The following is a 23071-nucleotide window of genomic DNA, read 5'->3' on the forward strand; positions in this document are numbered from 1 at the left end:
TCCTGCCGGTTAGTTTATCTGGAGGTTAATTTATCTGGATGTTAATTTGACCGCTAGTCAATTTATCTGCAGGTTAAGTTACCAGGGGGTTAATTATCCGCATATTTTATATGGTCTTTAGTTTGTCATCTAGGTGTTATCTGCACCCCCACACCTTGCAACCTTTACTGTTTCCCGGACCACACACATAGAACCACGAACAACTGAAATTATATTACCATGATATTTACAGATTAGTTATCGTTTTTATTAATATTCCCATTTGACTTAAACTACATTATGTAAATATATATATTTATATATAGATGTGTATATATCATTAGCGTACAATTAGGTTTACGTCTTTAGAGTTGCTCTGCCTGCTTTCCATTGCATTCTAGATACACTTTGTATTTGCCATACGCGAAATTTTATATAAAACCTAATAGACAATACATAATTACTAAATTTTTATAAACTGATGCCGATTGCCAAAAAATTTCTTCTAATAAAATTAACTAGAATTGATATTTGATCCTTGAATTTCGAAAAGGCCATTCTTCAACTCCAGGACAAAGCGGGAGTAGGATTTCGGAACGGGTTGGGGATAGGTTGTGTGTTTGTTTTTAGAAAACTTAATGGAACCCAAATGTGATAAGTCAATCAAAGCTGTGGACGGATATGCATTGTACAATGCATTTAGACAATGAATGGGCTAAGAATTAAGAAAAAGACATGTTGTAACCAAAAACCATAATCTTTTTAGTCCGTTGATCTAAATAACTTTCTTTATCTTCCCGAATTTTTGTTTTTTTCTTCTTCTGGGCTTTGAGTTTCTCTGTTATAATGTGTTCTTTTTGTATTATCTCTATTTCGGCTTGTTTTCGTTTGTCATTTTTAGTTGCTTGTTTGGCTTATACATTTTTCAAAAATCCGTAAAATCGCTCCAAAACTTGTTTTTGTGTTTTCTCTGTGATCTAACTTTGTCGCTAATAAAGTTGTTTTTGGTTTCATTTTGTGTTTATCTATCCCTCTCCCTCTCTATCTCCCTCTTTCTCTCTCTTATCTCTCTGACTGTGTTTCGACAGTTTGAAATTTAAATCGGGGTATCTGAGCGATTGACTTCGAGTATCATTGAGTTAGTCTTAGTGCGTCTTAGCCAAGCAAATCAAACTATGCCTCCCAAAACGAAATCAAAGATCTCATATGGCCTAATGGAAATACACATTTACGAATTAGCATAGTCAAATGCGTTTGAAGGTTTAACTTTGAATCTGCTTAACCATTTCCATCGGTTTATATATCATTTGGATTTCAAAAGTTAGAAAACTGCCCCATCTACGCTCATGTCTATCACTAAGCTAATCTAGTCGCATGGCACTTTCTTATCGCGGGTGGCTCGAATGGCACAACTAATACATGTTTCTATGGGTTTTAATGACAAAACCGGCGACCGAAGTTTTAAGTTGACGGATTCCCTCGGTTTGCACAAACACCTCGGGCTTATTATCTGGCTATCTTTGGGGCTGGCGTTCCGAACACCAATCAAATGATAAGCAGCGATATGGTAAAATAGTAAATTAGATGGTAAAATGTCTTTAGTAAGACACTAGTCGGAACGTTGTAATCTGATACACAGTTTAAGTGTTCATAGGCGAGTGCGTAAATAAAAAGTGTTGAACATGTCTTGTATTCTAGTAAACTACAGCATGTATGCCATGTATGTACATATGGGATGTCTATTTGGTTATGTCGATTTCCTAAGTTATCTGCCTGCCTGACCTTAGACCACACTAGAGCTTGAAAGACGAGAACTTTACATTCATGATGTAGTTGATGGCACCATACTGATATTTTGACCAGTTAATTACTATGGCAGCCATACAATATCGTTAACAGATTTTAAGCTAGTTATGCTAGCGATTCATATTTCGGATGTTCTTTTTATTCGCAGAACGTATCTTTCTGATTAAACTGATTTGGATTCGAAATTCATGTATTATTTCAAGTTATAGTTATTACTAGCATTTCAAGAAAATATACTTCATGTACCTTCAACATACATAATAATTATATTGATTGGAAGCTAACACTGATTTTAAAAATACATTTAGAAATCAAAAGATATTTAAAACTTGGTCATGGTTATTTCCTTTATGGTTTTGGTCAGGCAGCATAGGGTATATAGGGTATACCTAAGTACATTATCTTTGGGCAAAAGGAAGATTTCTGTGATATTTTTCGATGCGCACATACACGGACACACACACGAGCGCAATGCTCACTAAAACTAATATACATATGCTATACAGTACTAGAATGCATTCATAAGCGATTTAGTTTATCGATTCTTGGGGATCCTTTTGTTAGGTTTTAGTTTTTTATGAAAAAATATGTTGTTCTTTGTTCTTAGCTTACAATCTACAATTATCCATTGCTCTAAATATGTTTGGTTTTGTTTGGTTTGTAAAATATACATACATATACAATATACATATATAGATATATCCTTATGTTCAGTTGTAGATATACACGTTCGTATGTGCTAGAAAAGGTTTTCTCCACTTGGATAGATATACACATATATAAGAGCTGCTTGATCATAGCAATCGTATTTTACAGTTGAGTGGGCTAACTTTAAGTACTAAAATCATAGTTTAGCTACAGAGAAAATCAAGGAGATCGATCGAACTGGCAATGATATGGTAAAGAGTACATAGATCCATTGTGTTAGTTAACTCGGCGAAATCAAAGCTCACTTAAGATTCGTGTCTGAGAGAGGAACATAATTACAAATGAGTGTGAAGAGAGAACTGTGACTGTGACCTCCGTGTCCCCATCTCCTCTATCGGTGCGAGTGCAGGTTGCCCTCCACCCACTTGTAGAGCGACGTCTGTGACCGAGCCACCCACTCCACGTTAGAGGCCACGCTGCTCAAGGTCATATTCAGCACAGACATCCCATGACCCCGGCCAAATCGATGGACCAGCGATTTGAGCTGAAAAGGAAATTAAAGTTATTAGATAATATATCTATGATTTTACAATAATAATATAATAATAATAATAATAAAGGTCAATCCTACCTCATCGTAATCGAACTTAGTGGCCCCGTACTGGGTGATGGCCGATATGACCTTGGCGAAGCTGATTGTTCCAGGTCCCAGCCGCTTCTCCAGCTCGAACCACTTGGCTTGGAGGAAGCGACAGGCCATGGCTCCGCCCGTCGGCGTTCCTGCAATGGCCTTGAGCACCTGCACCACCTCTTCGGTGGGCAGCATTGTAACGTGGGATAACAGACGATTCTGCAGCCATGCATCCTTGGTTCTGCCCAAGGCTCGGAGCAACTGCATCCGTTCTACGAAGGTCTCTGATGTTCGCTGCAGGTTAACAAAGCGTTCCCAGCAATGCTGCCAATAAATATATTCGCCGGATAGAATGGAGCCCGTGTAAACCACCTAGTTTTTTAATATTTTAAGTATTATTAATAACAATAGGTGTGTGGCATTACTAACCTCTCTAAGATTTGGTGGAATGGCGGTGCCGTTGTAGTATAGATACTGATTTAGCATGTTCTTCGCCTTGGTGATGCTATCGATATCTTCCCACAGAACCGATGCCAAAAGCACTTCGGGACGCAGTAACCTGGCGGCCACATCGCCGTCATCCGACCAGCCGACCTTCTCCATCACCGTGGATATCTTCATCTTAATGAACTCGCTAAGCATAAGGAAGCACTCCGAGTACTTAAGGATGCGTCGCCACTTTTCCAAATGCCTCAATGCTAAAGCCATTGGACCATAGTGCGTCTCACTGGGCAGATATTGAATCATGTTCATGGTGATCTCACAGGGCAGCAGATTTGCGTGACAGAGTGTAAAGGCATCCGACAACATTCCCAGGCGATCCTGAAATAGAAAGGTGTCACTTCGTTATTAGTAGTTCCCACTTAAGGATTTTTGGCAACTTACCTCGCTGGTAAAGCGGTTGGGATTTGCGGCCAACTCCTCGATTAGACTTGCCCAATTATCATCATTGTAGACCACACGGTAATACCCATTTTGTATTGCATTCACTTTGATCCATTTTACGTTCTCCGGCACATTGAATGTTACTAAAGAAAGATTAAATGTATTTTGCTCAAATTTATATATAAGTATTAGAGCTCACCATCCACATTCTGCATCCAGAGGGTTTCGCTGACATTGTTGATATCTGTCACATAGGTGACTGGGAAGATCCACTTCATGTGCGGCGCCACCTTATGCTTGCTACCCTGTGTTGTCGGTGCCACTGTGCTGGGCATATCGGTGGCATTCAGCGTCGTTTTGTTGTAGTTATTACCATCGTAGGAGTCGTCATGGATGGTCAGAAATTCCGCCGGTCGAAAAGGTCTCTGCGAGATGGAAATGCTGTTGCCCATTTTGGTCACCGTGAGGAGGGGAAAGCCCGGCTGGTGCGTCCACAGTGTCATCATGTCCTTGATATTCTTCGAACCGTTGGCTTTCTTCGTGCATATGGTCCACAGATCAGTGGGTTCAGCAGTCCTGAATCGATTCACCTTGAGGAACGAGCCCAAGCAGCCCCTGAACCGATCCTCACCGATGGCCGTGTGCAACATGGAGAATATGGCCGCTGTCTTTTGAACAAAGAACTCCTCATTGTTGCCATCGTGACTGGTGCCGTTCATGATGCTATCCCATCCTTGGATGGCATCGATATCCAACGCAGCTGTAGCCATCTTCAAGAGGTACATTTCTCTCAAGGGCCACGTTTCCTGGAGGGGCGCCAAGGCGTGGATGCCCAAATACTGGATTAATCCCTCCCACAACCAAACATCCTTGAGCACCTTGCGTGAAGTGATTCCTCCAAAGAATTGCCTAACCATTGCCTCGGCAATTCGTAGGGCACTAAACTGATATTGCTCGGAGGTTATGGAGCTTGGATCCGTTAAGAACGAGGTTTTCAAAGTGACCAATCCCAGCGAGGAGATCATATTACGATCCAGGGAAGGCAAAGCCACAAAGTCCACTTTGGTGAGGGGATAACTGATATCCAACCAGGTCTGCAAATACTCCAAAACGTCTCTTGAAGTATGCAGAATGAATGAAGATCGAATCAGCAGATCCCTGGGTGCATAGAAGGTGTACGACGGAGCTCTCTTGATCGAAGATCCCGTGGACTGGGAAAGTGATGTTAGATTCGTTGGCTTTCCGTTCCCATTGAGATTAACTGGCCAAGCTGTCGTCGTCGTGGGTTGGACCACTGTCAGGTTTTGGCGTGGCGTCAGGTTGACATTCAATGAATGCGTCAGGGCAGTGATGTTTCGTACCGGCGGGTTTTTGCCCTTAAGCTGAGTATAATTGTTTAGCTGGGCGGACTTTTTGCCACCCACTCCGGAACCCGGTGGCGCTGGTGTCGTGGGTATATATGCCGCTGAGGGCTGCAGGGATTCACGCTGAAAGTCACTAACCACCCAGGCCACCGCATCGGCTGGCAGTGGCGGAGTCTCTATGAAGTCATCGCGGAGCTGTGGAGAGCATATAATTAAATATCTTTCGGTTAAACACGTTTCGATTCGTACGCACCAATCCTGTGCCCATGTAGAATCCTACGTCCTCGGTGGTGTGCACTATGGAGTTGGAAAGGCCGATGTGAAAACGATCTCGGAACACGGAGATCCGGAAAGGTGCTCGAACGTGTGGCTCATCGAAGCAGGGAAATGCTCTTCTTGCACCATTCGGTCGGAAAACTGTGGCAGCTAATAATCTGGAATGATGAGAATACATGAGTCGAATATTCATATTCAGTATGACTTCTTACCTTTCAACGCCATTGGAGCTCTCGTACTGGTCCACATAGAAGCCCTCTGGCTCCGGATTGAGTTTGGAGTACCAGCGAAGGTTGAGGGTGTAATTGGACTTCTTTTTGAGTCTCTCCTTCACCTCGATGTAGAGCTGCTGCCGGGGCGGAAACTCCAGCACCTTAACAATCTTGAGGGCGTAGCCTTTGGGACCCGGGGTCACGATGGCCTGCAATCGAAACGGGAATGCAATCAATGGACGCACTCGAGCCAGACGCTAATTGGCTTGATTTGCAATCCACCGAAACAGATCCGGTAATGACTTACCTTCTCGGTGACGTTGAGGTCCTGGATGTGCAGCACAATGAAGTTGGTCTCCTTCTCCACATGCAAATCGATGGTGACTTGGCCTGGCCAGACGAAAATATAAAAGTGTAAAGTATACGAATTAAATGTCAGACAATTCAATTATAATTTCATCATTGAGCGAAATGAACATAATGATTGTGCAGCACTTTTTCGAGTGTGAACCCACCTTTGACGTCCAGTGTCGTCAGATTGGGATGGATGGTGACCATGTACCGCAGCGGTCGCGCACTGGTGGGCAGCATCTTCTCCAGCCAGGGAAAGGGCTCCCCGTTGGTGGCAATCGGATTGAAGGGCTGTGTGTTGTTCTCTTCATCCGTTTCGTAACCGGACACCGTTTTCGATCCGCAGGAGCAGTCTGCAAGGATAGTCAAGGTGCGTAATCAGTATCGGTTGCGTTTCAGGGCTCGTTACTCTTCTTATTCGCGGACGACTCTTTCGGGGATTCGCAGCTAAGTTCGTTAAAGCAAATTGCATTATACACAATCAACAGAGAGAGTTAAGGGGTATATCATCTAAGACGGGGTGGGGGGTTAGCATAAAGAAAATCTAGCAGTAAATCGGATTAATAATTGGATTCGGTTCAAGTCATTAGCACATCTAGTGGGGTGAACGGAACTCAAATGGGGTGGGTCACAAATGAGATTTCTTTCTAGCTGAATGTCGCGATTAATCGAATGATGTCATATCAATAGCTATGGAAGTGATGGAAGAGCTAACAATCACATTTCATAAGCCATTAGGAGTAAAACTCAAAAATCTACAACATTATCAACTGTAATGTTTGTTAAGTAGAATAGTTCATAAAAGTTCATATAACCAACAGAGAAACCAAAGATTATAAGATCAGCCCGAAAATATTTTGTCTATTTATTTAAAGTTTTCTGTGTGTAAAGATAGTACTTGTAGATAGTACGTGTCCTTCAAAAAAGTAGTATTAGTGCATTTTCTCAACGCTTTTCTAGTTTAAAGTATATAACTCAACCATCGGAATGACGAAAACCTAATGGTCTGTGATATTTCGTATTTACAATGGACACTAAAATTGAAACAATCTAACCCTTCTTCCACAATCGAAATAAAACCGATAAAAGATCTAACATCTAGATATAGAAAAGAATAAAAATGATAAAAGAGAAAAGGATAAGTAAGGAACAACGGATGATCAATGACGTCAACATGCCGAAGGATTATATAGAGTGTCATTGCTATTTACCAGTTCAGAAGTATTCAGGTTTGGCATAATTGTTACTCACATTTTAACCAATCAATCAAACAAGCATTTAAGAGAAATATTTCATATTTTTTCAAAGATTCATATATATAATAAACATTTGGTGTCAAAAGTCGAAGGCAAACGGAAACGAAAATGGGAAACAAACAAACGGATGATCAGGAAATCAAATAGATATATTAATGGATATATATATACTGTATAGGAGGGTCGCGTGGCAAATGTGTAAAGCTGGTCAAATTGTCTAATTGGATCGGCGGAAGCAGAAGTTAAAGCTACATGGTGGAAAATGTTGATTGATATTCGACCTCGCGGAGGGGAAAATTAACTTTCCACCAGACATGTGTCCGTCCGTCCACATTTCCCTTCCCAGTCCGCAAACACGCTTTCGTGCGGCTTGTTTTCCCTTTCCCTTGACAGTTAATGCAATTATCCCCCAATGCATTTAGCCCCATTAAGTATGCAACAGAAACTTCCAGCGAGCATGTGAGTGTTTGCACTTTGCATAATTCCGCTATTCAATATGGCCAGGCGGCGCATAGAATATCAGGTCGAGGCCTATGGATCCATTGGGGACAACGGGATGGGGTCAGGTGCTGCAGTTGCATCTATTTATACGCGAAATGCGGCTGATTCCCTTACGGCACCACTTAATATGGTTAAGAGCATATTACTCGGCTCTAAATGGATTGCTTGGCCCACGTGGTTTATGACCCGCTTCGAACGCCGCCGGTCAAGGAATTCAATTACCATTTATACGGATTTATTGGGCCCCAACTTTGAACCTTGAGGCGGCTTTAGTCATGGATGATACTTGGCTGGGTCCGAGAATGGGCTACATTATTCATGATTCCCTTGGACATGTTGATTTATGACTCAATCGTATGTGCACCCATTCTATTTGAAACGAGTCTGTTTGAGGTAACTGCCCCCCATCAATACTTTCTCTTTAAAGGTGCTTTTGAAGTTTTGTACTGCTAAGGGATTCTTTTATGCTATATGTGGCTGATTACTTGATCAATTAGAGTATTTTTCATTAAAGACTTTGTATTGAACCCAACCGCATTCTTTAAAAGCAAGTTTAACCCTTTTTCCCTATGCTAGAGACGTCTATTCAGGAAACTTAAATATATTACTCTATTGTTCCATTCACGTCAAACTGAATACCTCTCTTACAAAATCCCATTTTAAAGCTGTCATATTTCGGGGACCTTTTTTCCGTCCCGTCCAATTGACTACATATCCTGTCGCCCCCAATAAAGGAATAATCAAGTAACAACAACAAGAACAACAAACACAAAGGGTGAACCCAAGCCTCGATGTTTTCTGTTTCTGTGGGCGAAAACGAAAAACGAACGAGGTGAACATGGTCGAAAAAAGTCTCGTGAATAGGAAGTAAAAATGAAAAGAACGTAACGGTGTGAGAATGGCGCCGCCTTTGGGACACGGAACTGGTGGCATGGGTCATGGGGCACGGGGCAAACCTACCGTTCTGCGGTCCAGCGTAGGCGATGATGATGGCCGTCAGCAGCAGCGAGCCGAGCACGATTCCGGCCACAAGTAGAGCCCGGCGCTGTGAGCAGACGGCCACTCCGGTGCGCGTCTGCCGTCCGCCGCTCGATTCGCCACCTGTCGAAATGAAACGGATGGAGAACGGGCAAAATGTAATTAAACTCCGCATAAAAGTCGTAGTGGGGCTGTGCAAATATTTCATCTGGATGGGTTGCATTGCAATTGCCACTGGAGCTGAGTGCAGCTCCACAAAAATAACACGAAATAAGGGTCAGTTTACCAAGAAAAAAATGATAGACTTAAGATTGAGTGCTTGGTTTCCGCACGAAAAAGCCACGAAGTGCAGGGTTAACAAATATAATAAAAGCTATTTATAAAGGTAATAAAAGTTATATTTATTACACTTAGGTTCCCTCATTTCTAGTAACATATAATTATCATATCTTGTTTTATAACCACACAATTTGATTTATGCAAATCATCCTTTTTAATTGGCTCATAATTATGATCATACTGAAGCATCTTAATAGTATTTGGAAAATCCTTGCCGCATCCTTGACACCCAACTTACCGGATAGAAAGGCACAGTCATCGAGGTCCGGATCATTTGTCATCTCGATGCGCTCGCGACGCCAAATCTTCGAGCCTCTCTGACCACCGCCGACGACCGAAATCTTAACGGGGCCGGTGTCTCTGTGTCTTCCGGCCAATACGTACGCTTGCTAACCCGTGGCCGTAAACGAATTGGATTTCGAAATCGCAATTGAAACCGCAGCGAACCGTTTGAATCACACACTTGAAAATCTGGTACACCGCAAATAATTGACGGCTTATTTGCTCTAAAAAGGGGAAATCACAATCACTTTATGGCCAATACAGGTCGAACCCTTTTGCCAGAACCCCCATTCATTTTTTCTGGTCACGTGCTCTTCATAGTTTATTCACCACGAATGGCCGAAATCGGTTTTGGATTTCTTCGCTTACGGATTTTTACGTGTTCACCCCTTTACCAATAAATTCACTGCCAAAAACTAAAGCCCCTTTGATCGAAAATATTATTAAATTCTTTTTTTTAATATTAAGGTATTAAGTGTTTTAATAGAACCGTGAACAGAAGGATGAATATTTTACGAGGAAGTGTACTTTTATGCTGATGGAATTTTCATTTCGCACCCTTTAGCTACTAAATCGACTGCCAAAAACAACCAGAAATATACATACATAATTTATGCAGATAGCACTTTCGTTTGGCTTTTCCTCAGCCGGCTTTTCCTTTGCCAACCCCATCCCCAAGCCAAAGTTGGCCGAAAGCCAGACGCTGACGCCCTTCCGGTTCCGTCTAGTCAGACTACGGCTGTCCGCCCCCGTCCGTAATTCCATGTCCATGGCGATGGGTCCCTTTTCTGAGAGTCTGCACTTCTCGCATTCAAGCTCACTGTTTTCAATGTCGCATTGAATTAGTGAAAAGCGCTTTCAACGCCCGAAAATCAACCCCCCAAAAAATATGCTTTCGTCTCTTTTTCTCAACTTATCTCCGTCTCTCTCTTCTTCGGTGCAGCCGGCTTTTGTGAGGATGCTGTATATTTGTATATAATGTCTAATGTCCGCGCTTCTGTCTGCCATTGAGGAGCTCTTGAATCTGAAGTTGGCCGCCTGTAGCATCATTCAGGCATAATTTGTGGCTACGGTCTGTTAGGCGTAGCAACGGTAATTTTGGACAAACCCATGGGTAAGATTTGGTTAAAGCCAACACCTTTAAGGTGTCTGTTTTTCAGGGTTATTACCTTATTGGTGCAACTAAATTTCATCGAAATATAAGCTGATATTAATTTTAATATATTTCAGTATCACTTCAGTACACTTTCAGCACATATAATAATTTCGTTTAATAAAAAAAAAAAAAAAAAAAAAAAACCCACCCCCGAGGTACACTATAGATTTCACATTCTAAATGCATCAAATCACGTATACGTAGATTTGCCAAAGGAAAATAATATTTCCTATTAGTGTCGTAGAAATGGAAATCGTTAAATCTGCCATAAAAAGTTATGACATGTATACTTGTTTTTCGCAAGCATAGTAGTCAAATAACACAGACAAAACTATGGACATAAAAATTCTATTTACGGGTGTCAACAACATTTGCTAACTATTCAATTCCCGTCAGCCAGTTGTAGTTGCCCAAATTGGTCTTTAATGAGGTTTCGCATTCTGTTTGCCTTTGGCTTTCCTCTTTGTTTAATGTCAATGTCAAAACGAGGCCTAATCCTAATTTCCAAGTAGAACGAATGCGATTGTTGTGCCTGCCGCTTTGTTTGTCTTCGTGACTGCACCTATGTAACTACTCTCTCCTCTCCCTGCTTCAGTACTCAATTGTGTATTCCACATGCCACGCAAGAAACGTGGTAATGCATATATCACAATTCCATTTCATTTTTGTTTAACGCGGCCGCCATTTGGCATTTGTTTACATTTCCATTTGCTCAGCGAATATAAAGAAAAAATAAAAAAAAGGAAGAATTCGGGTAGGAGAGAGGGAGAGCATAATGGGAGTAAGAGAGCGAGAGCTTGGAAGTGAGAGTGGAGAGTGTAAGTGAGTGGCTGGAGCGCTCTCACTGGAACCTGTGTTTTGAAATGAAATTTCAAAATGCAAAGCTCAACAGCGCGAATTTCCTTTTCTTGTGCGCGTGTATAAGTGAATTTCCTGTTTTGTCTTATGCGGCGATTTTCTTCTTCTCTTTCGCTCCAATCTGCGCGTATATATGTCAATAGTGCGCTTTCCAGCTGTCCCCACTCTCCTTTTCTCCACCACCCCCCCTCACACCTATTCCCCTTTTTTTCGCACTTTTTCGCCTTTTGCTGCTCCCTTTTTTCCTTTTTTCGCTTTGTTGCCACTTGACTGAATTGCGGTTCTCAGCAGCAGTTGCATTTTACTTGGCGACAGAGCATAACGGTTCATTATTTCATTCCAGTTAGCTAATTAATGAAAAATTTAGGGCTTGTTGCTGTTTCTTTTTCTTTTTTTCGAAGTGGGTTCTGGTCAAAAAGGTCAATTTAAAGATCAATAAAGAAGTGCATACACTAATTACTCGGAGCTTTGACTTGAAATTGAACACTTTAATTGGCTGCTTTTTTATATAGAGCCACCAATTGATTTCCTTCACTACACTTTCTTGCTGTTTTATATATGTATATATATATTTTTTGGCAATTTCTGCTTTCTTTCACAGACACGCACAGCGGGAGAGGGAGGTGGGGGTTATGGGGGCAGCACGCGACGCATTCGTTTGCGTATATGTGTGTATGAGTGAGTGGGACTTTAGTCAGCACCGAATTTCTAGTGTCCTTTCTTTTTTGCGAACGCCGCTTTTTGTCACGCGCTTTTTGTTGCGTTTGAGTGCGCGTACATTTTCCAACTGGATGCTGCCGCAGCGAAACGGCGTGCAGCAACCCTGCGAGATGGGAGGTGGCAACCCCGAAAGAGTCCTGCGCATGTCCACCCGCTCTTTGTTTGCTCTCTCGCGCTCTCCCTCTCTGCGTATGAACTTTGCTCACCTGCAAAAGTGAAAATGAAATTTCTTTGGAGAGCCCTTGTGTTTGATGTTACACCAACCCCACCCCGCCCTCTATATCCACCCACTGATTGGATTTTTGTTTTGATACAACCAAAAACAAATACGAGGAGAAAAGCTAAGGACATTCTAAATACCCTATAAGTAAATAGTTTTGGTTAAATGGTCAAGGGCTTAAAAAGGATAAATCACAAATAGGTTTGTTTTGAATAGAATGTGGACAAACTTTTCAAAAACTATAATTATCGAATTAAAGAATTTAATCGCTAAAACTATTTCCACGATTTCAGCATACCCTTGAACTCCACGAGTGCCGGGTACAAAAAGAAAAGCTTATGGTGAAGTGTTGCCAGGCGAATCAATAGCGCAGCAACCCTTAAAAGACCCCCCTGCAACACCCCCTCATTTCGCCCACATGCAATCATTTGTTGTTGTTCTTGTTGTACCACTCCATGTTGTGTTGTTTATCATGTATTGGGAACCAAATAGTTCCAATCTGGCAGGGGCTCATCATTAGATGTTCCTGCTTAAGGGATGAGTTCCCTTACTTACTCCCGTCTTCGTACGAAACGGAATTATAATTATTTCGTTGACGTGTTAGAGAATTTGTCATAAAAATCATTAGAATTTACCATCAGGGGGTGCGATTTTTATGATTAAAATTTCGTCTTTTTCCCGATCTGCGTTCCATTCGGGATTTACGATGTCCTGATGCTGCGCGGTATTGCCTACTTTTAGGTCGACATGGCAACCGGGCGAAACAATCAACAAATGGAGCACAAAGCCGAAACGTAAATGGTAATTCGCTTTTGGAAGTTTGCCGGCAAATAAAATCTCATTTTTCAATGCAATGCGACGAAAGTTTTTTTTTTTTCTTTTGAGGGGGATACAAATACACATATTCGTACAAAGAAAACGAAACACACCACCGGTTCGCGGTGACTTGCCGGAAAAATTGGGGATGCTCCTCGTGAACTCATCCCTTCCATTTTCTTAGCAGTTTTCCCAATTTCCCAAACCACTGACTTCGAAGCTGGGGCAACGCGCTCTGAACTCAATAAATTCGCCGTCACGTTAGTGTAAAGTTTTCCCTTCGCGGCTTGTCGACCGAATTGAGCTGAATCGTGTTCATTAGGCGGTGCCACGCCTCGTCGAACGCCCCCTTTTCGGTTGTCGCATAGCGTTGAATATGCACGAAAAAACTTTCCATTCGATTATAACGAAGATAAATAGTCTTGAAAATAGATTTTTGCTTCAATATAAAGTATTATTCCTGCTGATCTTTTATAAGTGGACTTACTATTTTTTTAAACTTAGGTCTAAACGTAGGATATAACTGGTATACCCTTAAGCAGTGTAAGGCTTCAAAAGTGCAACCGTTGCAGAATTGGACTTCTTTGCGACGAAAAGTCGCTGCACCCATTGCCCGAGCGTTCGGTTCGATTCTCCTGCTTTCCCTTTTCAACTTTGACCCTCACAGAGCAACACCCCATGCTAACTGAGTTAGTCAACACCATATCCCCCCGCTCATTGTGCCCATTGAGTATTTGCTGTCGCATGCAAATTTACTGGCCGCACTTGTGACTTGTCATGTGCTACACAATCACCACCCACCCATCTGCACCCACCACATACACGACACACAGACATACAGACGGGCACATATTGATCCCATTGAGCATCTGGAGGAAGTGCCCCGCTTGGGTTCCTTAACTGGTTGAAGATGGCCACAAGTGTTCGCCAGACTGTCGATTGGGGGATTGGGCAAAGGAAAATGGGGGTCATTGCAGTACGGATCGAAATGCGGTGGTTAAATAATCGCTGTTTATGAAGCAATCAATAAATTTAAGCTGTTACTGCCACTGCGGCAGAGCAAACACTTGGCCAAGAGTCAGTGGAGGGTTGCTCTTGTAATCGATGCTTGTAATTGCGTTATTTAGGTCTTGTTGACTTCGAGTAGGGAAATCCAAGTATTAATAATCGTATGCAATGCTGCATAGATGGAGATAAATCCCAGTTATTAATTTCTGAACTTTCAATATTAAGGCATAAATACGCCGCAGAAAGTAAAAACCACGGATTTGAGCTAAACATTTAAATATATATTTATATATTTTATTTTGATGGCTTGAGGGCAAAACCCTGAAAGCATATACATCTTATCAATGTCACCCAATTTTAAAATATTAGTCGACCTGCCTATCACCCATAGAGAGGTCCACATGGTGACCTCGACTATCAGTTAGCCGGAATGCCTTTAAATGAAACGCTCCAGCAGCCGGCTCCATTAGTTCTTGACGGAAGATGGTGCGATCGAAAGCAACTAAGTGGATAACGTTCCTGGTGGTTTTGGCCATCGCGGAAGCAGGATGGGTGGCTCCTGCCCCACTATCGACAACAGATCCCAATGATGAGATCATGAACCGACTGTTGGGCTTTATGGACAATACGGTGGATCCCTGCCAAGACTTTCAGAACTATGCCGGTGGAAAGTACGTCGAGAAGTGCGTCGATGACAACTACAAAGAGTTGCTGGGCGAGATTCAGCACAAGGTGGTCGATCGATACCTCTTCATCTTTGAACTGCTTAGCGCTCAGATTTTTCTCGACCGGGAGAGCGTGGAGGCCAAGGTGCTTCAATTTTACCAGACCTGTCGCACGGCCACCAACGAATCGCGTTCGGAAAGGCACTACCTGGAGCTGGTGGGGCCAGATTTGGCTTTCACCTGGCCGCAGTTCACCAAGACGTCCGATGACTTGCCAAAAATTCAGTTCCAATGGATGCTGACCCTGGCACGTCTGCGACGCTTTGGTTACGATAACCTGCTGGTCAAGATGAACGTAAACTTGGATTTTGTTGACAGCAGCAAATACATGGTAACGATAGACAGACCAACATTTGACTATGCCACCGACAGGCTGAAGAACACTGGCAGCACCAAGAGGCTGTTGATTCAATTGGGTGTATCCCGTGGGCGAGCCATGTCTCTGGCCAGGAGAGTCAAGCGCTTGGAGCTGGCGGTAAGGAAGTTGGCCGAAGTGGAGGACGAGCCCAACGATGACCTGACCCTGCGCGAGTTGGAGAACCAGAACGGACTTCCATGGCGGCAGTACCTCGGCATCGTTTTCGGTCGCACCTTTCCCGAAAACTTCGCGGTGCAAATCCAAAATGTTGACTACTTTGTGAAGCTTAAGAATCTGTTGGAATCGTACGATTCCTCGGAGATTGCTATCTACATGATGGCCAAGTTTGCCCGCTTCATGAAGGGCACACTGAAAAGCGAGGAGGATAACGAAGCTCGTGATTGTGTCAAGGATGTGCGCGTCTACATGGATTTCGGCACCGATTTTCTTTACGAGAGCAAGTACCCTACAAACCTTGATGCAGAAGTCCAGGATCTTTTCAGTGCGGTGCGAGGTGCACTACTGGACAGGATCGACGCGAACAGATTGAAACTGAGCCCAAAGCAGGGCGCTCTGGTCAAGGAAAAAATCCAGGGCATGAATCTCATTTTGGGAAAAAAGCCCCAAAATCAAAATCATCGCACCTTTGTGAGCAACTTCTACAGAGACTTGCAGTTGGCCAAGGATCAGGACTTCGCAGCTGCCCAGCTGAAGGTTTTGGAAGTCCGTACTCGTCGTAACTTAGAGCTGTTGAACCAGCCACCGGCCAAGGGTGATGCTTACTACTTCCTGGAGGACACCTTGACTAGCTCCTCTCCGGAGTCATTTTACGTGGGAAGGGAAAATATTATTGTGCTGCCCACTGACATTCTGCAGAGCCCCTTCTTTGTGCCACAAGGTCACGATGTCTTCAAGGTGAGCTTACTGGGATTCATTATCGCCCAGCAGATGATGGCGGCACTGCTGCCCGAGGCACTGGCCTTCGATGTCGTTGGAAATCCGAACCCAAATCTCTTCAACTTCGATGATAACAAGAATTATGTTCTGGCCCTAAACTGCCTCAATAGAAATGCCACGGACTATCTGAACCAGCGAGTGGTAGATGTGACAGCCCTTCAACTGGCCTATGACGCCTACTTCGGAATGGGCTCCAAGTTCAGTCAGTTGCAACCCAGCTTCACCAGGATGCCCCTACAGCAACTATTCTTCCTTAACTACGCCCAGTATCTGATTGGAGGTGAGGAGTACGTCGCCTTCGAAAACATGGATACGGATAAGGTTCGTCTCCATCAATCGCTTGCCAATTCGCGGGGCTTTGGACAGGCCTTTAGCTGCCCCCAATCTTCCGGGGGATTGAATCCCATAATCAAATGCGATGTCTGGTAATCTTAATCCTCAAATAAATGAGTTAATCGAACTGCGTTTAAAATATGAAAGCATTCAGCACTAGCTAATGAATTTGCTATGTTTTGGGGTCATTGTCCCCGTCGAGGATGCGGTTCCTATCGAAGCAAATGCGACTTCCGATTCCACAGACAGCGATAAGAAAAGTCCAGACTGCTGGTCTGAGGAGGTCCGGCTGGGGTTATTTGCGCACTCAATTTGAGCCATTTGCTATGATTTAATTAATTGGCAGACCGTGTTCGAGGACCACTTGCAGACTCATTGCTGGCGCAAATAATGCAAATCGAAAGAGTTGGGCCCAAGTGCTCGATAAGTGGGTCTTGGGATTGGCATGTGGGGTTACCGCTGCCATCGATTTCAATGGCATTGGGTTCAACTGAAGCGGATCAAACACGCTGGCGAACTAATTGTGCAGAAAGGAGGGAAACTCAAATCAGCTAGCACACATGGAATACTCTTTTCGGAAGGATATTTTCTATTTCTATTTCTTTCAAGTTAGTTTTAAGTTCTTCTGTAATGCAGACACGCACTTTCCCCATTTCCATTCCATTGCATTATATAAGTGTCAGAACCTAAAGTTGCAACTGTGATATGTTGCATGAAGTTCCCTCTAGGATGGAAGCTGCAAGTCCTCGCTGCTTGATTCCCTCGCTGTGCAGGACTATATATAGAAACCCTTCTGGGCAAGGGTATGCTATATAGCACAAATGCAACCAAATGCACGCGGCTTGGCAGGGCTTCAAGTGCCTCAACAAGTACGAGTTGGTTGTGTTGCAAAGGGGGACCGCGGGCAATATTTTCCATTTCCATTTAATTACGCGCCCAGTGGGCGGTGGGTAAACGGGTGAAGTGGGTGGTCGGTTCAAAATGCTGGAGGAGGAAGAGGGAAGGAGGTAGATGGATCTGGTTGCTTGTGTCCTTTGTAGTTCCATTTAATTGTGTTTCGCCTGCGCCATTTCGCTACAATAAATTGTTGCTCGCCCGGACGTTTTGACGGGTTGACTTGGCCCGCTCGCTTGTCAGTTACTCATTTTCCATTTGCCAGTCGCACTTCTCATCCGCTCCATCTTTCCTTTTGAGGCCCACTTCCTGTGCGCCCGCTAGTCGCTTCCACTTTTCTGGTTGAGTTTGAAGTTGCCTGACCCAAAAACACATTTCATTTCTGTGTATCCTTTACTTTCACTCACCCACAAACATATAGACAAGGGGTGGGGGGTGGCGATGGTGATGCAGAAACTCGGTTGCCATACTTTGGCATGCAGCGCAAGGCTCTTGCCGCTTCAATTGTTTCTTGTGGACCCATTTTATCTCGCTGATGCAGTCCAGGATAGGCAGGATTTCTTTATTTGAGTCAAGCCTCGGCCCAAGTGCTCGTGTGTGCGTGTGTGTGAGGGTGTGTGTGTGAGCCCATTCAGCCTGCAATCAACACAACGCATCCTGCAATTATCCACATCAGCCGCCTACGTCGAGGTTCCACCATTAACTCTTTGACGCGCGTCAGTCTCAAATGCATTAAGTCGCTTGGGGTTAAAAGGTTCTCAGGCTTCAGGAAGTAATAAATTTCTCGAGCTTTTAGATAGAAGTATTGCCTATGGCACTTTCCCTAGCTTATATTGAAATATTAAACACTAACTTATTCTGAAAACATCCCAAATATAACCATCGTTGAGTTTACATGCCCCTGATGGCGCCAGGAGGCTAAGCTGGCTTCCCTTAAAGTAAACACCGCTGCAGCTGCCGTGAGTCAAGTGGTTACTCCACTTTATGCATCCTTAATTGCTCGACTGGCTGCTGGGACAGGAGCACACGTCCACGTCCTGTTCCCGTGACACTGATTTGAAAGTGATGATGCGGAGGGAATGCATGGGAAGAAATATTTCTCACCCAAGTAGCTTAGTTCTTATTTATGTCATAATAGTTACTTGCTCTGCCTTGAGCAGCGATTAAACAAAGGATAATGAGAGTCCTGCTCTAAATTTAAGTTTCCTATAACTTCCTATTTATTGTCGCTAATTCGTCTAGTTTTACAAAACATTGTCAAAAATGATAGTATACTTTTTTGAATTCAACATCAAATGAGTAAAACTTTCTTTATCTTTTAAATATCGCTTTTAAAGATAAGATACGAGTATTTTTATATCCCTATCAATTCGTTGCCCGAATTCAGAATTGATTTCGCAGACAAATCCTGTAGTTAAATCCCATTACCACAATCAATGGCCCCAAGGGATTACTGCTCGCGCCACTGCCAAACTCCGGCGAGCGTAAAATTCTAGAAAATCGGCGACAGCTTAAGGAGCACTTGGAAACATTTGCGGCGCCTACCCTCCGCCAATCCGTCTGTCGCTCCGTTCGGAGCAGCCCGCCGGATCCGGTGGACATCTGTCAGGGCGGAAAATTCCGCAAAACTTGACTGCCGGCGGAAAGGAAATGCAAAAACATGTTGAAAATGGGCGGGGGACAGGCTGGGCCAGTAACGAGGGTTGGATGCTGCTGCTGACATTCATTTACTTTGCCTTGGGCCAACGAGGCGTATGAGTAACGGCCGCAAGACGTGGCATTTTTAATGCTTTTGTTTTGCATTCGGTGTAATTAAGAAAACAACTTGATGCATAAATCCCAGAGGAGCGAATGGGTACGCCAAAATTGGCAGGCAGGCAGGCAGGCGGTGTTTAAATTGCGTAAAGCGTCGGATTATGCACAAGTGCAATTATGCACTTTTGTTTTCCCCACCGCCCTTTGATTATTTATGATGCTCTAGGCAATTGCAAATGCAACACACCTGGTGCTCGAGGGAGATTTTTGCAAGGATACTCACCAAAAGTGACGCCATTCGTCTGCTTCTCCTTGTCCTTGTCCTTATCCTTGTCGCACTTTTCGCCGCCCAACGGCTCCAGCTCGATGCCATCCATGGTGGCCACTTTGTAATCGCGCTTCGACATATTGCCACAGCAGAAGCCACAACATAACATTCGGCCAATTTTGTAGGCTTGCGGTTTAAGTGGCGCCGTCTTGGATTCCTTTGCCTCAGGGCACGAACCGGTTAAATGGTTATTAATTGTGGAGGGGCAGAAGGAACGGGAGGATGGGTCCGGGCTTGGGGCACAAACTCCTTCGGTTTCTTCGCTAGCGATATGTTTATCCAAAAAGTGGTCGGTACAAAAGGTCCTTCGAGTGTAAACGGGTATGTAGAAGACTAGAAAGGTCGGTGAGTAAAGTTGATTGTTGTGTTTGATTATTCGTATTTATTCGGTCTAAAATTGGTCCAGTTCCTGGTGTTAATGTCCTTCTGTAATTTACTAAGAAGAAAGTCAAATTATTCAATATATGTATTCAAAATGATAGAAGAGAACGAAGAAAGTTATCTATGTCAAGCAAACAATACAATGTAAGTAGTTTCTGGAGTATGCCAGACAAAAGAAACCATCAGTCCCAGTTTCGGAAGATCTATTTGCAGACTCCACTTGGCTGCGCAAATATTAATAAGAAATAGCTTGAAACATATATATTTGAAATGTTTCCAGCATTTACAATTCTTCGACTTATTGTTAGACTGCAACTTCCGGTGCTGGCCATAAAGTGGGGCAGATGGCGGAGCAGTTGGAGCCTGCAACTGATGTCGCCACTTGTGGGCGGGTGTCGCTGCCAGGACATTGTTGTGCCAGTCAAACAAAACGAAACTTTAATAAAAGCCCTCGCACTCCAGCACTCCCCCGGCTGCACTCCAGTGTCCTTTGTGGCCCAGCAAAAAGGAGTAATAGAAGAAAAAGGCGACCTGCAACAATGACAATGTCGTGGGCTAAAAAGCATTCGATAGCCGGAGGGCCACGAATGCAAATGCACATCAAATGTGAACAGTGGCCCAGTGGTGGGAGGTGGACGGTAGGCGGGGCATGGTTGCCTAGTCGACAATAATTGCAAGAGGCATCCACCGGCATGGAGCAGCCAAAGGAGCCGCCCGGTCAGGGACTTCCCATCGCTCTCTTTTAGCGAGAAAATATCGAAGAGGTGCGCCGCAGCAGTTCAATGCACGAGTACACTTAGAAAAATGCTATGGCACTTAAAGTCAAATTTATTTGAAAATATCAATTGCAATGGATTTCGCTTGATTATAATTTTTAGTTGTTAAAATCGAGTCTTGTCTAATTTATTCGCATTTTAGTATTCAAAGTAACAAAAAAACATTGATACAACTTTCTAAATTTATTATTACCTATTTTCCCCAAGTGCAGCTTACTTTTAAGAGGTCTGAGGATTAGGACCCAGCACTACACCCAGTTAAATCGAGCAGGGAATATGCGGATGCGAATGCGGATCCGGAGACCGAGTGATGGCCACTCCATTTGATGGGGCGGCACTTGAAACAAAACTCGAGGCGGGGCTGGGCAATTGTGTTTGCTGTTGGTAAAACACACAACGTAATAAAGAACTAAAGGAGGGGCGAGCGGGGAATTGGTAACTGCGACCTGGTAAACGGGTACCGGGAACTCGGAACTGGACGGGCCATAAACCTTTCAGCCAGTTGAAGCACTTGCGCTGGCCACAAAACGCTCCTGCCATTAGCAAATCCTCCATTCCGGGGGCTGGCCCGACTCAAAAAATAAGCATGGCGCAACAAAGTAAAGCACAAAGGACGAAAAACAAAAGGCAAAAAGCCGAAATGAATAGAGCAAACAAAGAAATATATGTGTTAGCCGAAGTCAAGTAAGGATACGGACTTTATATACCCTTAGTTCTGAATTTGAAACAGTAAATGAATGCGATGTATTTAGTCTGAAAATAGTTGATTTGAACTTAACCCACTTGAAATCTGCACTATTAATTTAAAAAACATCTCCAAAGTGTACCAAAGTACTTCAAAATTGATAGGGTATAACCGGAAAGGGGAAAGTTTGCTTGGTGGCCTGGCCATAAAGTGGTCGGGATTAATGGCAAAATGGCGTCAGTTTGTTTTGTGATTTCTCTTTTTTGCGCTTGTTGCGCCCGTTGCATACAAAGCAGGCGAAAAATAAAGGAGCGGCCAGGACATACTGTGTACATAGCCGGGCCAAAAGGACAGCTGCAGCCAAAAATAGCCAACTGTGCGTGTGTGTGTGTAATGTTGCGCATACGACACGTGTGCAAATTGTGCCCCAATGTGTCGTTTGTTACGTTTTACGTTACTTCCGGTCTGTCGCACGGTGCTAAATATAAATAAAAATGGCCAAGCGAATTTTTTATGACAGTACACTACCCCATATCCTCCACCTCACCAATGCTCATCAGCCACCTTTTTACGCAGCTGCATTTGTGCAGCTTTTGTGCAAAGCTTTTAGGTGAATCTGGCATTATTAATTTCGACCATATGCAAGGCAAATTGAAGGTCATTCGGCTGGGTGGACGCTGCGAGTGGGTGGCGCACAGTCGATTGCCGACTAAAGCAATCAGTGCCGAATCGAGAGCCCTCCGAGTCCCATTTGAAGCCAGTAACAGGCAGCGTCCACAGTCACAGCTCAGTCCCAAGGCCAATAGGGTGGGCGGTTCTCTGAGGGGTGGCAGTACGCACGCTGGACGGTGGACGGTGAAACGTTTTTGCAGGTGTCACGTTTTATTTTTAGCACCAGGCCTTATGAACTGGTGTACCTATGTGAGGAGTGTGCGATCTTCTAGCTCATAAGCAGGACATAGCTTCAATATTTAATGCCCACAATCAGGTTGAATAATTGATGGACACATGTAGAGCCGGAAGGAGTTGGCTGCTTCATGTGTACTGTTGGTTTTTGTGTCTGGCGCACGGCAATTAACTTGTTTAAGCCACAAGGTAAACATGACAAACACATTTGTCAGAGTCAGTCGTCACTGTCAATGCCAGCGGTTTGATGGATATATGGATGGCTGGATGTTTGGATATCCTGGCTGGAGTGAGCAAATGCCTCCGAGGACTCGGTATGCCTACACAAATCGGCAATGCAAACAACACGAGTCGGAGTATGTGTTTTACCTAGAGCTGATGATTTAAGCCACGAGTATCCTTCCGTTTTTAGGCGCCAAATAGAGAAGCACTGTTGGTAACCACATATAATATATGTATATGCACGAGTTGGTTGTACGTTTCACTTGATATTCACTGCATTCGTTACAAAAACACACATCGAGCGTCGGAAACGGGGTTAAACAAATTGGAAAACAAACGGAGTTCAATAACAATGAGTTTCATGCGATTGAAAATTACTTTTTTGGTTTTCTTTGTTTTACAGAAAAAGCGCGAATTAAATGTTGCGTCCATCAAGCACGAAGGATAAACTCTTTCTGATTGAAA

At 43.6% G+C, this 23071-nt stretch overlaps 1 protein-coding gene across 3 annotated transcripts; it reads right to left on the reverse strand.

The window, feature by feature from the left end:
* Positions 1–225: 225 nt before the first annotated feature.
* On the reverse strand, positions 226–23062 carry LOC6607550 (endoplasmic reticulum aminopeptidase 2). 3 transcript variants are annotated; one of them, XM_032721353.1, is made up of 12 exons: positions 22754–23062; positions 19592–20072; positions 8870–9010; positions 6317–6457; positions 6109–6191; positions 5802–6010; positions 5567–5747; positions 4149–5508; positions 3950–4092; positions 3494–3886; positions 3065–3436; positions 226–2977 (listed from the first exon to the last, which is right to left on the reverse strand). In XM_032721353.1, exons 2-12 carry the CDS (start codon positions 19743–19745, stop codon positions 2825–2827), a joined length of 3330 nt encoding a protein of 1109 aa, XP_032577244.1. In that variant the 5' UTR covers positions 19746–20072; positions 22754–23062; the 3' UTR covers positions 226–2824. The 3 variants fall into 3 exon arrangements, with proteins under 3 accessions (XP_032577244.1, XP_032577243.1, XP_002032319.1); XM_032721352.1 differs by having other exon boundaries at positions 6317–6505; XM_002032283.2 differs by lacking the exons at positions 19592–20072; positions 22754–23062 and adding exons at positions 9465–9732; positions 11974–12297 and having other exon boundaries at positions 6317–6505.
* Between the last annotated feature and the right edge of the window lie 9 nt (positions 23063–23071).

Source organism: Drosophila sechellia, chromosome 3R, assembly GCF_004382195.2.
Source record: "Drosophila sechellia strain sech25 chromosome 3R, ASM438219v1, whole genome shotgun sequence".
Taxonomy (NCBI): domain Eukaryota; kingdom Metazoa; phylum Arthropoda; class Insecta; order Diptera; family Drosophilidae; genus Drosophila; species Drosophila sechellia.

What these genes read in the sequence shown, in the direction of transcription:
- LOC6607550 (XM_032721352.1), bottom strand. Translation starts at nt 19,745, where the DNA reads ATGTTATGTTGTGGCTTCTGCTGTGGCAATATGTCGAAGCGCGATTAC. An exon ending in CTACGCTGGACCGCAGAACG is followed by an intron (nt 6,506 to 8,869) that starts GTAGGTTTGCCC and finishes CTATCCTTGCAG; the next exon opens with ACTGCTCCTGCGGATCGAAA. An exon ending in CTAAGTTCGATTACGATGAG is followed by an intron (nt 2,978 to 3,064) that starts GTAGGATTGACC and finishes TTTCCTTTTCAG; the next exon opens with CTCAAATCGCTGGTCCATCG.